The following is a 14,784-nucleotide window of genomic DNA, read 5'->3' as shown; positions in this document are numbered from 1 at the left end:
GCAGGCAAACCAAACCAGAGCCAACGGCAACCTCCAAATCGCCACCGAACCCCGAATTCTCTCTCTTAACGAAAGAAAATGCTGGATCAAGAGGACAATTGGAAGTTAGCCGTTGCTTGCTGACAAACGAAAAAATAGTTAAGTCGAGGGCGGCTACCCGGTAGGAAATTAATTAGGCCACTGGCATAAACATACATATATATAGTGTTTTAAATATTAAATTATTCTAAAAAATATTATTTGTACCATTCTTTAGTGGTATCATTGTCATACTAAACTAATAAATTTGACCATAGGCATAAAGTATAGGCAGCGGCGACGTCATCGGTATCTTCCTTTTTATTTATTGTTTTGTCTCTATTTTGTAAAATTCTTAATCTTTCCAATGTTAGTCTGGTTTTTCCTTGTTTGTTTTTATTAAGTATTCGTATATTCGCTAAATCAGCTGTATGGTCGTTGTTATATAACTGACTGTTGGGGTAAGGCGGAGGTGGCATTTGGCATGCTGGCAAGCCCCTGCTAGCTCGTCGGGAGGGGTGTGTTTTTGCTCACTCGCCTTACATACAGTCAGTTATATAACAGGCGCCCAACGTGGGGCCCGAACTCACGACCCTGAGATTAAGAGTCTCATGCTCTACCGACTGAGCTAGCCAGGCGCTTGCCAGCATGCCAAATGCCACCTTCGCATTACCCCAACAGTCAGTTATATAACATCGTTTTCTGTTGTGTGCTGTGATAATGCTGTGCTTTGCTTCTTTTTCTTTATATCAGCTGTATGTTCGGTTAATCGAAATTGTAACGCCCGTTTCGTCTGACCGATGTATATTTTGTTGCAGTCTTCGTTTTCATTGCCTTTGCATGTTATTTCGTAGATTTCATTGCTTTTCTGTAGTTTTTCAATAGGGATTTTTGTTCTTGTGAATATCGTCGATAATGTTTGGTTTGATTTGTAGGCTAGTGATATTTTCAGTTTTTTGTTGGTGAGTGCTTTGCTATAGTTTTCTGTGAGTTTCGGTATGTATGTTACACTGAAATATTGTTTTGTTTCTGCCTCTTCTCGTGTTGATTTACTTTGTTGGCTGTTTATTTCAATTACTTTTTGTTCAGTCAGGCTTTTTATTAGGGTGCTCGGATAATTGTTATTTCTTAAAATTTCATTCATTTTACTAATATTTTTGTTCCAAAATTGTTTGTCGCTTCTTGTTAGCACCTTGTTAATAAAATTTTTTGCCGTATTAATTTTATATTTGAGGGGCTGTGAAGAATGAAAATTGATGAGACGGCCGGAAGATAATGGTTTTGTATACCAATCAAAAATTAGGGTTCCTTTGTTGTTATGTATTCTTATATCCAGAAAGGGAATGGTACGATCTTTTTCCATTTCGTACGTGAATTGAATGTTTTTATGGTAGCTGTTGAGGGCATTTAAAATTTGTTCCAAATCATTTTGTTTTACTATCGCGAAGATATCGTCCACATATTTGGCTAGAAATTTAATACTGATGTTAAGATTTTGCTTAAGTGCCTTAAGTGTGTTGTCAAGTATATCATCCATAATTATGTCAGCTATTGTCGGGGAAAGGGGGTTGCCCATTGGCATACCAAAAGTTTGTGTGTAGTTTGTATTATTGTGTATAAAATAATTATTTTATAATAGACAAAATTTCAGTATGTCATGAAACTTGTTCTTTGGTATATTAGTTGTGGGCTTAATTTGGTCCCATTTGCTCATGATTATGTTTATGGCTAGATTGGTGGGAATGTTTGTGAACAGAATGCATGCTTAACCAACGAAACGATATCATTTCGTTTCGATAATCAACGTTAATAAACGAAACAAAGTCATTTCGTTTCGTTTATTAAAGTTAAGAACGTCAAATTAACGTTTCGTTAACCAACGAAACGATATCATTTCGTTACGATAATCAACGTTAATAAACGAAACAAAGTCATTTCGAAATGATATCGTTTCGTTGGTTAAGCATGCCTGGTGAACAGGGACATAACATCAAAGAACACTAAAGGCTCCATTACTGATACTTAGCATAGACTTGACTTGACTTGGCGTAAACTTGGCAACTTAGCAACGATTATACTCCACTTAGCGCATACAATCTGGCATCATAATCAGCTGTTTTCTAGCTGTCATTTTATTGTGAAATATTTGCTACAAAAAGTGATGATTTTTAAACAAAATAAATTTTTAGTACTACAATTAATTTATGAGTGTAAAAATTGTTTGAAACAATCAGTAACCGTTCATTAATGGTAATAACTGATAGTGTAGTTCCGTAGTGGCATATTTTTGGTAGAAGCCATCATTGCCGATTTTGTTTGACCAACGGTACACAAATATTATTAATCGTCCAAAAGTATAAAGATTAGTGGTAATAGTCTAGTTGAGGGGTCGACTGCTAATACGCTACCAAAAATATCGAGTGAGGTGTCCAAAGACGCGAATTAATCTCGAGAACAATAATCCGAAGGCGGAAAAGAAAAATTGTATCTCTGTCCGGAGATATTTGCAGATGAAGTTGGCGATTTTCATGTGGTTGTGGTAATGTCGTACCCACAAAAAAATTGGCAACATAAGTGGGTAATAGTCTAGTTGAGGGGTCGACTGCTAATACGCTACCAAAAATATCGAGAGAAGTGTCAAAAGACGCGTATTAATCTCGAGAACAATAATCCGATGGCGGAAAAGAAAAATTTTATCTCTGTCCGGAGATATTTGCAGTTGAAGTTGGAGATTTTCATGTGGTTGTGTTGTGTGGTACCCCAAAAAAAATTGTGCACCACCGTGGTGGTAGCCACGGCTATCCACCCGGACTTGGCATGGCGTAGCCCAGGGTTATTTTTCATAAGCGCGGCCGAAGGCCGCCAACACAGAAAGTTGTTCTGCGCAAAAATACTATGGTTCCCAACCCCGGTTTCGGAGGTACCCGCGGGTCTTTTTTTGGGTTTTCGTTAATATCTTTTGAACGAGTTTAAATTTTCATTTTCCGCCTTCGGATTATTAATACTGATGTCAGGATGCGTCGTTTGACACCTCTCTCGATATTTTTGGTAGCGTATTAGCAGTCGACCCCTCAACTGGACTTTTACCTAATATTTATTTAATAATTATTTCGTTCTTCAAGGTCTACATACATTAGCAAGAAAATGGACCCAGACGCTTTCCTGGATTTTGCCTTTTTAAACGTTCTCCGTATTTACCAACAACAGCAGGCATCGAGAAGAATCCGCCGGTGGGCTGTCCACCCAGCAAATATGGATCGAAACACCAACGGATATTTTGCAAGGGTGTTCTTAATAAGTAAGGAAGATGACGATAAGCTGTTCGGCCTGACCAGAATGCGTCGCCCAATTTTCGACTTGCTTCTTTGTTTGGTTAGGGGATTTCTTGAAAACCCTAAGCAGCAAATTTGTGCTGAAGAGCGTATAGCTATAACAGTAATGTAAATGAAATCTGCTTTCATACATATATACATAATATTAAGGATCAACGAAAAAGTACATTTACATTTTCTTTTTTTTTTTTTGGTTAGGTATCTCGCTCACGGAACTTCTTTTGAAGTTATTGCCTCCATGCATAAGTTAGGAAGGACCACTGTACGGAATATAGTGCTGGAAACCTGTGAGGTATTATGGAACGTTTTATCTCCAGTGTACCTCAGTGAACCGTCCACGTCACAGTACCTGGACATTGCGCAAGATTTCCTAAGGCTGTGGAACATTCCAAACTGTGTGGGAGCTATCGATGGAAAACACATCGCCATCAAATGTCCCAATAATTCGGGGTCATTATACTTCAACTATAAAAAATTTCATAGTATAGTACTAAAGGCTACTTGTGATGCAAAATACACATTTACTTCTGCTACTATTGGAAGCTATGGTGGACAAAGTGATGGAGGTAATCAATCCCATTTTAAATGTTTTTAACTTATCTGATTTCTTCTTTTTAAAGGTATTTTCCAGCAAACCGCGTTTGGTCGTTCACTGCTTCAGAACAGTTTGCCATTACCTCCAAACGCTCCTCTTTGGAATGGTTCAGGTGTCGACTTCCCTTACTTTTTTGTAGGCGATGCAGCATTCCCTTTGAAGGAGAATTTAATGCGTCCTTACCCTGGGAATCAACTACCACATATCAAAGCCATATTCAACTACCGTCAATCTCGAGCACGTCGAGTAATTGAAAATAGTTTTGTAATTTTAAGTGCACGCTGGCGTGTTTTTCATAAACCTATAGAGTCTTCCCCGGATCATTGCGAGATAATAGTTTTAGCCTGCCTAGTCCTACACAATTTTATCATGCTCAATGACCATCATCGCTGGTATTGTCCGGATGATTTTGTAGATACGGACAACTCTGAGCAAACACAAAACGGACGATGGCGTATTGATGTAGAGATTGCAGGTGGCCCATTGCCTTCAATTACGTCATCTCGACGAAACGCTTCCACGGCTGCATTCCGTCTCAGAGATATTTTAGCGGATTATTTCATTAATCAAGGAGCAGTTCCCTTCCAGAACAGATTAAGTCAATTACAATGACTTTCTATGGAGCTTCTGAAAAATGTGGATACGGCCAACTTCACCTCTACGTCAACAAAAATTATACTAATACAATGAAAATATACATCTAAGAATATAACTGAAAAGTTTTAAATATATTTATATTAATGAAAATCAGTTACGATCCCTGATGTGTATGACCTAAAAATTAATAACTATTTTTGTAAATTCAAGACCGAAATAACTATTTTGTAATAAATTTTTACAAAAATTATTATTTCGGTCTTGAGGGCGAAAAATTATAATTAATTTATCCTTTTACTTTTATTATAAAAGTAGAAAATAATAGTTTTAAATTTTTCATTTTATAAAAGTCAAAATAATAGATGTTTTTTTACCTTTCCCCTAAAAGTAAAAAATAATATATAGTTTTTACTAATCCAAAAAGTAAAATTGTTTTCAATTATATTTGACATTTATACGAAAAGTACTTTTAACTATTATTTTTGACTTTTATAAAAAAATTAAAAAAATTACTTTTATATTTGAAATATGCGCGTCACAGAAACAGGGCTATTGTTTGTATTACACGAGTTCGATGCCACTAACAATAATCTTTGTAATTATTGTTATGAATAATTTTTCTTTGACTATAAAAATAAAAAAACGTCAAAACTGATCCCATAGAAATAAATATCACCTTCAGTAAAAATAGATATAATTTTTATTATTAACAAAACTAAATGTAATGACTTAAAATAAACTATGTTCATTTAATTTAAAAAAAATAAAAAATGTATATGTTAATAAATTAAAGTTAAATATAATTCAAAAAAAATAAAAATAAAATAGTGTTCACTGGTATTATGTATATGGACCTGCAAAGCCTTTATTCATCAGGCTCCAGCTGCAGGCCCATCACTGCCGTTGTCATCACTTTAATAGCCTTTGCTTGTTTTCGCTCCCCCATCTCCCTTATGGCAGCAACAATCATGTCACCAAACGACCGCAGCCTTCGGATTTATCCCAAGCGCTCCCTTTGCACATCTTTGAAGAGCTGGCACACTTCACGGAAGTCTTCTTCACAGCTCTCCTGTTGCCTCTTTCTTTTTGATGTTTTTGGCGTGGACGCCACTAGGTCAACCGAGTCAATACCCGTGTCTTCTTCGACTAAATCTTGCGTAAACGGAAGCGGCGATGGTGGAGGCGGTGAAAACAGCTGCGACTCCTGTAGTGACGGGTACCCCTTCAATATATTATTGGAGCATCGTGTTCTAAAAAAAATATATTTTATTATTGTATTCAATATATTTAATATAAAAGTACTTACGGTCTTGGAGTCACGTGCGCCTTTAAAAACTCCATATTTGGAAATAGATACCACCTTCTGTGTGCAGCTGCAGCACTTCCGGAAGGGGCATCAAGATTGCGCAACTCTCTTGTGTAGCGCTCGCGTAGTGTCGTCCACCGCTTCCTACACTGATCTCCTAAATTAAAAACCTAATATTACGCAACAATTAAATTACTCTAGTTTTTTATTTACCTGTTGCGTGAAGCTCCTGGCCTATTTTTGTCCAAGCCGCCAATTTTTCGTCTGGGAGCTTGTAGCTTGGACAAGATTTATCGTAGAGCAATTCCTGCTCGCGCACCAATTCAATTAGTCGTTCGTCGTTAATTATTCTAAAAAGGAGAAAATATTGCTTAATAAATCATACTAAACTTAATAAATCATACTAACAAGCATAACTTACATTTTCTGGAATAAAGCGTCCGGTTTGAAATTTATTTTTAAATAAATGTCAATTTGTATGACAAAATGTCGGTTTGAAATTTATTTTTAAATAAATGTCAATTTGTATGACAAAATGTCAAAATGAAATGGAAACGAACAAATGGCAGCTCAAAATGTAAACGTCACTTGGAACTTACATAGAAAATCAAAATTCAACAGACTTCTTAAGTGTTGCAAAGTTTTGAGTAATCAGTAACATGCAATGTTCATTTAACAGAACTGCAAGTGACAGTTCTCAAGCCAAGTCAAGTCTATGCTAAGTATCAGTAATGGAGCCTTAACACTTCATCTTCATCTACATGTATATCTTGGAGTCTTTCTTTTAATCTGAATACATTCTTGATATTGTATTCTTCTGGCGTTACATTTTGAATTTTTTCTCCTATATATTTAAAAATTGGTAGCAGGGTACATTTACGGAGGACGATATTGGACGTAGGGGCATATCGGGTTTATGGATTTTTGGCAGTCCATAAATCCTGGGTGCAATGGATGCCGAGCATGATAATTTAAACTTTTCACTTGCGTTGATATATTTTTGTTTATAAAGATCATCCACTATCTTATTATTTTTCTTTTGTAGGGAGTCTGTTGGGTCAGCTCTAACTTTTTTGTATGTCTTTTTGTCGTCTAATAGCGTGTCCATTTTCTCCATATATTCTCTTTTATACATTACCACTGTTTTGTTTCCCTTGTCTGCCTCCGTTATGATGATTTTGTTTTTGTGTAAGTTCAAGAAGGACTTGCTTTTATTATACGCTGTTGTAATAAATTTTTCCATCGCATTGTTTTTTATATTCCTTTTGAATTGGAGAATTCGGTTGCTCAGTTTATTTTTTGCCATTTCTTTTGCCTTATCGTCGTTAAGTGCTTGGATAGCTTGCTCCATTTCAGCTATTATGTGTATAGGTGAGAAATTCGTTTTTGTTGTAGGTAATGTGAATTTCTTCCCTAAAGAGAGTAGCCATTTTACTTCTTCGGGAAAACTTATTTCTGTGTTGTTCACGAACCAATCGTTGTTTGTCCGAATTCCTAGGTTGTGTAGTTGTTGTTCTTTTAAGGTATGTATTTCTGATGCGTGCGTTTCTTCAGTTTCTTTTCCTATTTTCTGACTAATGAAGTGTTGTTTGCTTTTAAATATATTGAACTCTGTTTCGCTTAGTTTGTATTTTAGCTCTTTTTCCGTGTAATGAATGCAATCTTTTGTGGTTTTTATATCCAGATTTGTTTGTGTTATTTCCATTTTTAGTATTTTGCGTAGAAATTCAAGTTTGGTTTTTTGGAGTCGCTGTTTTAATTTTTGTGATGTAGTTGTTATTGTGATACTTTTCACAGAATTTTTGAGGTGGTTTGATGTTAGATCGTATCTTTTGCATTCTAATAAGAATTTTATGCGCTCAACTTGTTTAGCTAGTTTTGCTAATTGCTTGCTGTAATATTTTAGTCGCATGCATGTGTGTTCGCCATACTTATATTTCATGTGTTTAAAACAGTCCTTCATTTTCGATTTTTCACCGTTTATGAACCTTTTGTTGTTGTTGTTGTTGTTGGTTGTCAGTTTTATTTTATTGTTATACAAACAATTCGGCAAGTTACTAGAGTATCGTATTTGTTGTAAAAAGCGAAAATTGTAGGTAGTTTCAGGGGTGTCCTATATAAAATTTTAATAAAGGAGACACTTGGCTTTAGTTCAAACTGCACAAACAAGAATAAAGTGTACCTTAGGGAACACATCAGAGCCTAGATTCAGTAAGTGTGAGTTTTGAAATCAGACTAAAAATGAAGCGTCTTAAAAGTTTCAACTGTATAATAATTGAATATCGATGGAAATATCTAAACACTAAAACAAGTCTTTTTCTGATAAGTGCGTTGTTTCATCAAAAATTTATGACAATGTGTTTGTCCGAACATTCAACACTTCATTTTTAATGCCTCGCCTAAATTATCTCCTAAGTGAAATGTCATTGTTCTGCTACATTTTATTGATAGAGCAATTTTCGTGGTAAGAATTCCATTGGAGTAAATTGAAAATTATATATGGGTAATATATTTGCGGCAATTTTGTGTTTTGCCGCAATTTTGTGTTTTGCGGCAATTTTATGTTTTGAGTTTTTGTTTCAGTGAAAAAGAAATAAAAGTACCAAAACCGTGCCGAAAAAGAACCAAAATTTAGAAAAAGGGACCAGCGGACCATAAAGGGGTGGAGGGACCATTTTTAGTCCAAATGGACATTTTTGGTCCAACTGGCAACCGTGTTCTCAAATGCAAGCTTCCACATCAAATACATATACATATAAGTACTTCGACATTACGAAATACATTGTCGCGCTGTGAGGCAAAGTATTTTTGCATAAAGCTTTTTGACCACCACAATACCACAGATTAACCCTCCGTCAGGCGCACGCGAACTGTGAGGCGCACGCGAACTGTGAGGCACAGCACACACATTTTTTTGTCTCACCTTATCGTTTTTTACCATTAACTTTGCTGGCGCTCAGTAGCCGGTTCTTTTGATGTGCTCTTCAGAGCGGAGTTTGATCTGAGAGGCTCATTGCGCCCTAACTCGTCTTAATTTTTAAAGAGAGTATTTCAAAAATGCCTGAATTGAAATTAACTACTGCCTTCTGTTATCCCTGAACAAATTAATAATAATGCGCCCGAACACGTTACAATTGTTTTTATGATTTTATTCGTTTTAGAATCTACACAAATATGTCCCGTAGATACTTCAATTTAAACATATCGAAAGACGTGGAAGAAGTGATAAGTTTGCTGGTGGCTGGTGATGACGATCACACCATATGTGATGATTTTGGTGCGGAGAGTGATGTTGCTTCCGAGGACGAGGTAGAAGGACATCATGAAAATTCCGAGACAGAGCAGGAGACCGACGAATATAAGCAATATTCTGCAGACACATTTTTTATTTCTAGGAAAAGATAAGATCAGTAAGTGGAATCGAAACCCTCCTCAGCGAAGTGTTCGCAGGGGGCCTCATAACATTATTACCCACTTACCTGGAGTCAAAGGGAATACAAGAAATTCCGCTACTGCTGTTGATATATGTAGTACTATTTTTACCGAAGAAGTTTTAACATGATTGTAACATACACGAATCAATACATTGAGACCATAAAAACCAGATTTTCTAGAGAAAGGGACATTAAAACCACTGATATTATAGAAATACGAGCTTTAATTGGGTTATTATACCTTGCAGGAGCATACAGGGGGAATCGTCAAAGCCTCGAGGAACTCTGGGGAAAAGACGATGACGGAATCGAAAGATTCGGTCTTGTAATGAATATTAAGCGATTTAAGACACTCTTGCGTTGCCTTCGTTTTGACGACCGAAGTACAAGAGAGGAAAGAAAAAGACTAGATCGGCTAGCTCCAGTTCGAAACATTTTCGAGAAATTTATAAAAAAATGTCAAGACAGTTATATTCTTGGGGAAATGTCACTATAGATGAAATGCTCCCTGGTTTTCGTGGAAACTGTCCTTTCAGGCAGTACATACCATCTAAAACAAATAAATATGGCATCAAATGTTTTGCTCTCGTTGACTCAAAAATTAATTATGTATACAACATAGAAATCTATGCCGGAAGCCAACCAGAGGGACCCTTCTCTATTAGCAAGAGACCGAGAGACGTAGTTCTAAGAATGTCTGAACCTCTTTTCCGAACTGGTCGTAATATTACAGCCGATAACTGGGTTACCGATATGGATCTAGTTGACGAATTGAAGGAAAAGAAACTATCATATGTTGGAACCGTAAGAAAAAATAAAAGGCAATTGCCACCGGAATTTATTGCTACTAAAAGAAGACCACAATTCTCAAGTTTTTTTTGGGTTCAATGACGGAAAAGTTTTGGTCTCCTATGTTCCACGTTTTAAAGAAATGTTGTTCTTGTTTCAACTCTGCATAACAACAACAACATTGATCCTGACTCCAAAGAAAAGAAACCTGAAATAATATCGTTTTATAGTTCAACTAAAGGTATCGTTGATACTTTAGATAAAATGTGTGCTACATTCAATGTGTCTAGAAATATCAAGCGTTGGCCACTGGTTATATTTTTTACAATGCTTAATGTCGCTGGTATTAATTCTCAAGTGATATACCTCAGCAATAACATAGAACCACTGCGCAGAAAACTTTTCTTGAAAAAGGCTCATGAACTGACATTCGCGGAGCTACAGCGAAGGAGTCTGAAAACCAGCGGATGCCGTACAACCTTCAAATAAGGCTTAAAAAATATCGACCTTCACTTTCAAATGAACTAAGCTCTTCCCCGCCCCCTAAACGAAGACGATGCTCAACTTGCACTAGCCAAACCGGTTTGAGAAGACTGAGAAATCACGAATGCAAGAAATGTAAATCACCACTATGTTTATCCCATACATATATGGTGTGTGAACATTGTTATGCTCCAGAGGACGAAAATACTCTCTCAGAAGAGGCCTCAAATAAGCGCAATAAAAGGACTGTTTAACTTTTATATTTTTAGTGTACTCATACTTTTATAATTTTCTTATTCCTTATATTTCCACAAGATTGAATTTTTGTCGGACTTTTTCATCTTTTGTAAACTATTTTACGTTGTATGTTTTACCTTTAAATTTGTTAACCCTAATTTACGATTTTCGTTGCAACTGATACATTTTTGTCAAATAAATGGATTTTAATGAAAATATTTACATATGTTTTTCAATCACATCCCTTAATGCCATGCCCGTAAGTCCCAAATGTGTTAATCCATATAATTATACTTGTATTATATGTTTTTAAAAGTGTGCCAGTTAAGCACTTTGCGCCCGAAGTCGACAGCCAACATATTGCGCCTGACGGAAGGTTGAGTATAAAATTTCACAAAAATAATACATTTTTTCGAAAAATCACACATAATATCCGCAGTCATTGTTTACGAATTTAGAAACAATGAGAATGGCAAATACGACCGTGTATGAAAAGTAATGTCAAAACGTATATGCACATGGCTGTATTTATATGCACGAAAATGCTTTAAAAACTCATGAAATTGTTAAAATAAAGTTCAAAAGTAAATGATAAAAACTTTAATATAAAAAAAAGATTCTTTTAATAACAACAAAAACGCCTTATATATTCTATATATATATCAATTGGTAAGGATTATCTCACTTTAAAATTTAAGCTAAATAATCTAAAGTTTTTTTTCAAACAGTCGGGAACTGTGCGTGTGAATGTGCGAATTTCACCGATCGGCTGTTAGTTGCGCTACTTGGTAAAATTTACTATGATATTGGCGTAACAGCTTAAGTTAAATCAAGAATGGAAAATCGTGGAAAATTTGACCAAATGTGGCAATTACACGCGTTCGTTGAACGAAATATTGAAAATCTATTGACCATCGCTAGGAAATTAGCGACATTCCATCAACTAAGCAGCACTTTAGCAATACTACAGTTATTATTTGGCTGCTCAAACACACCCATATTAATTGTGCATTAAATCTAAAATATACAACTCAAAAATGACTCCGGTTGTTATGTCCGCAGCATTTATTTGGTTCAAATACACAACCAACAATATCCAATCCATAATAATTTACACGGGTCATCAATTCTTTCTCTGGTTCAAAAGCTGAGCTACCAGCGCTACCGTCATCAGCTCAGTGTCATCATTGCCAGTAGCGCCAATAACACCAAACTCTTGCCTGACACACAAAAGTCGTTTCACTTAATAGCGCAAGTGAAATGTACTACGCACTCACTACCTACTAAGTAGCGTCAAAAATTCGCTTGGAGTCATTGCGTCAATGAGCTATAATTGAACTGGCACCGCATTGGCGTTGACGCCATGCAATTTACATCACTAAAATTGCTCGAATGCCCAGGCTCATGACATTTTTAATGCGAGGGTGAAAACGAAGCAGGGGCAAAACGTATGGTGTATTCCTGGCGCAGTCGTCCCCTCATTATTAATATTTATTTCTCATTATCAATTTATTTATTCTCAATATGAAGTAACATTTTTCACTATCAATTTATATTTTCCCAATAAGAAGATATGCTTCTCATTATCATATTTTATTTTCTCATTATAAAGTTGGATTTCCCATTATCGATTTGCGTTTTCTCAATACCCGTGTTTTTTTTTATTTTACACGCGTATACGTTTCGTTTGCCCGTGAAAAATAACGCCTATCCTCACTTAGATAATGCTTAGGAGACCCATCTAGCGGCTGTGGTTAAAGAACTAGCTACAGCAGCAGGGTGTAGCGAAAAGCGGAGACACAACCCTCTGTTGTATTTCTGTTTATAAATAGTGGACGCGCATAGAATACAGAGAATTAGTGCAGAGGGTGAAACATAGACAATTTTAGTTACATCTGAGTATAATGCGTATTGAAATTTAGTAGTACTAATTTTATACGTAGCAATTTCAGAGGTGTATTTAAAGTTTGTCGCTTAGCAGTTCATATAAAGTTTAAGCGTAAACTTATATACATAGATGAGAAATAAAATTAAAGAAAAAAACTTTTTTAAAAATAAGCTTTTATTATTGGTTAATAAAATTAACTAAGAAGAAAAAATATTAATTGACTGTAAAGAAATATAACACTTTATAAGTTCATTAGGGGGACTCATGATAGCATATAAACTTATAAGGTGTAAAATTATATCCATTTACACACGCGGTTATATGAACGCACCTAGTAATACTCTTGATAAACTTGATTGTTTTACAGCTGTATTATTTCGAAAACATTTTTTTTGATTGTTATACAAATTAAAAAATACAAAGATTAAGTGAAAAATCAAAACTAAAACGCGTTTACTTGCTGATGTTGGAGATTTTTGATGAAAATGCCGTCTGTAATGTCTGCAAGGTTGCATTCCTTTGAGTTTACCGCGTTTACACAATGAAATGTGCGCGTAAATTTATACAAATTGTGTAAATGATTTTTCATACAAAATTTGACAGCTCGTGCGTAAACTAGATAAATTTATACGTTTACACACTTTATAAGCCATTTATACGGTTACATGAGTCCCCCTATTGTAACATGTAACGATAATTAGACTTTTTCGTCTGCGACAGGCCTAAGTTAGGCGGGGTAACCCTACAGGAGAAACCTTGCACAAAGTATCTAGGAATCATTCTAGACAGTAAGCTGTCATGGAAGCTCAACGTAGAGGAGAGGGTGAAGAAGGCTTCAACGGCACTTTATGCATGTAAAAGAATGCTGGGGTGTAGTGGGGCTTATCGGTCTCTCTTTCTCATTGGGTTTTTACAGCGATTGTAAGCCCTATTCTATACTATGGAGTTCTTGTTTGGTGGAAAGCCACACAAAAAGCAGCCTACCTAAAAAATTAGAGGGGTATGCAGACTATCAATGCTTAGCATTACGGGAGCCCTGAAAACAACCCCGACAGCTGCACTGTATGCCATTCTGCACTTTCCACCTTTAGACCTGGTAGCAAAGAACATAGCGTTAACAACTACAACCAGGCTCGGTGCCTCGGGGCAATTTGAGCGCCGACAATACGGCCATAGTAGTATAGCGACATCAATCACAAGACGAACAGACTACCTGACCTATCTGCGCTTCGAGGGCGGCCTTAATGCCACAATAGAGGTGGACGGTTGGCGCAAGGGTGCTGAAATGGCGGACGAGGCAATACATGTGTACAGAGATGGTTCCAAAGTAGTGGAGGGAGTAGGGTCTGCGGTATACTGTGATGATCCGGAAATAAACAGATCCTACAGGCTGCCGGATTACTGTAGCGTTTTCCAAGCGGAAATAGTAGCCGTAACCAAAGCAGTAGAAACCCTGGAAGAAAATAGCTCAAGCTTCAATCGTGTTAGCTTCTATATTGACAGTCAAGCAGCAATTAAGGCAATAATCTCGCATACCACAGCATCTAAATGCGTGTTAGAGTGTAAGCAGTCCCTGGAGAGAATCGGGACAGGGAGAAGCATACATCTATATTGGGTCCCAGGGCAGATGGGAATATATGGGAATGAAAAAGCGGATGAATTAGCTAAAAAGGGCGCATCCCTTGAAGCTTGCTCCGTAGACGTCCCAATTAGACTGGGTGAAATGAAGCGAAGGCGAGAGGTGCACATGATCGACCAAGCAGGAAAGGCGTGGGTTCAAGCGCGGAGCTGTAAAGTGTCGAAGATTATGTGGAGGTCTTACAACCTTAGACTAACAAAGTTGCTTCTATCATTAAAAAGAGAGGACTGTAGACTCAAGACGGGTATTCTGACTGGACACTGCCTTCTGGTGTCACATGCTTTTAAATTAGGCTTGGTCAGTGATAGCAGATGTAAGAAGTGCGGGCTGGAGGAGGAAACGATCGAGCACGTTTTGTGCTCTTGCCCTGCGCTTGCCAGGCTAAAATTCCAGCTATTAGGAGTGATACAGCTGTCAGATCTAGAAGCAGCAAGTTGCTTAAATCCTAGGAAGCTTCTAGTATTTG

The 14,784-nt window shown here is 36.6% G+C and overlaps 1 protein-coding gene across 2 annotated transcripts; it reads left to right on the top strand.

Moving 5' to 3' along the window:
• The first annotated feature begins 2,161 nt into the window (after positions 1-2,161).
• LOC137242396 (uncharacterized) lies at positions 2,162-4,685 on the top strand. Of its 2 annotated transcripts, none has more exons than XM_067769697.1 (4): positions 2,162-2,344; positions 3,141-3,458; positions 3,549-3,916; positions 3,971-4,685. In XM_067769697.1, exons 2-4 carry the CDS (start codon positions 3,163-3,165, stop codon positions 4,555-4,557), a joined length of 1,251 nt encoding a protein of 416 aa, XP_067625798.1. In that variant the 5' UTR covers positions 2,162-2,344; positions 3,141-3,162; the 3' UTR covers positions 4,558-4,685. The 2 variants fall into 2 exon arrangements, with proteins under 2 accessions (XP_067625798.1, XP_067625800.1); XM_067769699.1 differs by having other exon boundaries at positions 2,192-2,268.
• Positions 4,686-14,784: the final 10,099 nt, after the last annotated feature.

Source organism: Eurosta solidaginis, chromosome 2 (genome assembly GCF_040869045.1).
Source record: "Eurosta solidaginis isolate ZX-2024a chromosome 2, ASM4086904v1, whole genome shotgun sequence".
Taxonomy (NCBI): domain Eukaryota; kingdom Metazoa; phylum Arthropoda; class Insecta; order Diptera; family Tephritidae; genus Eurosta; species Eurosta solidaginis.
The sequence above is the reverse complement of the archived record's forward strand: the minus strand, read 5'-3'. Positions and strand labels throughout refer to the sequence as shown.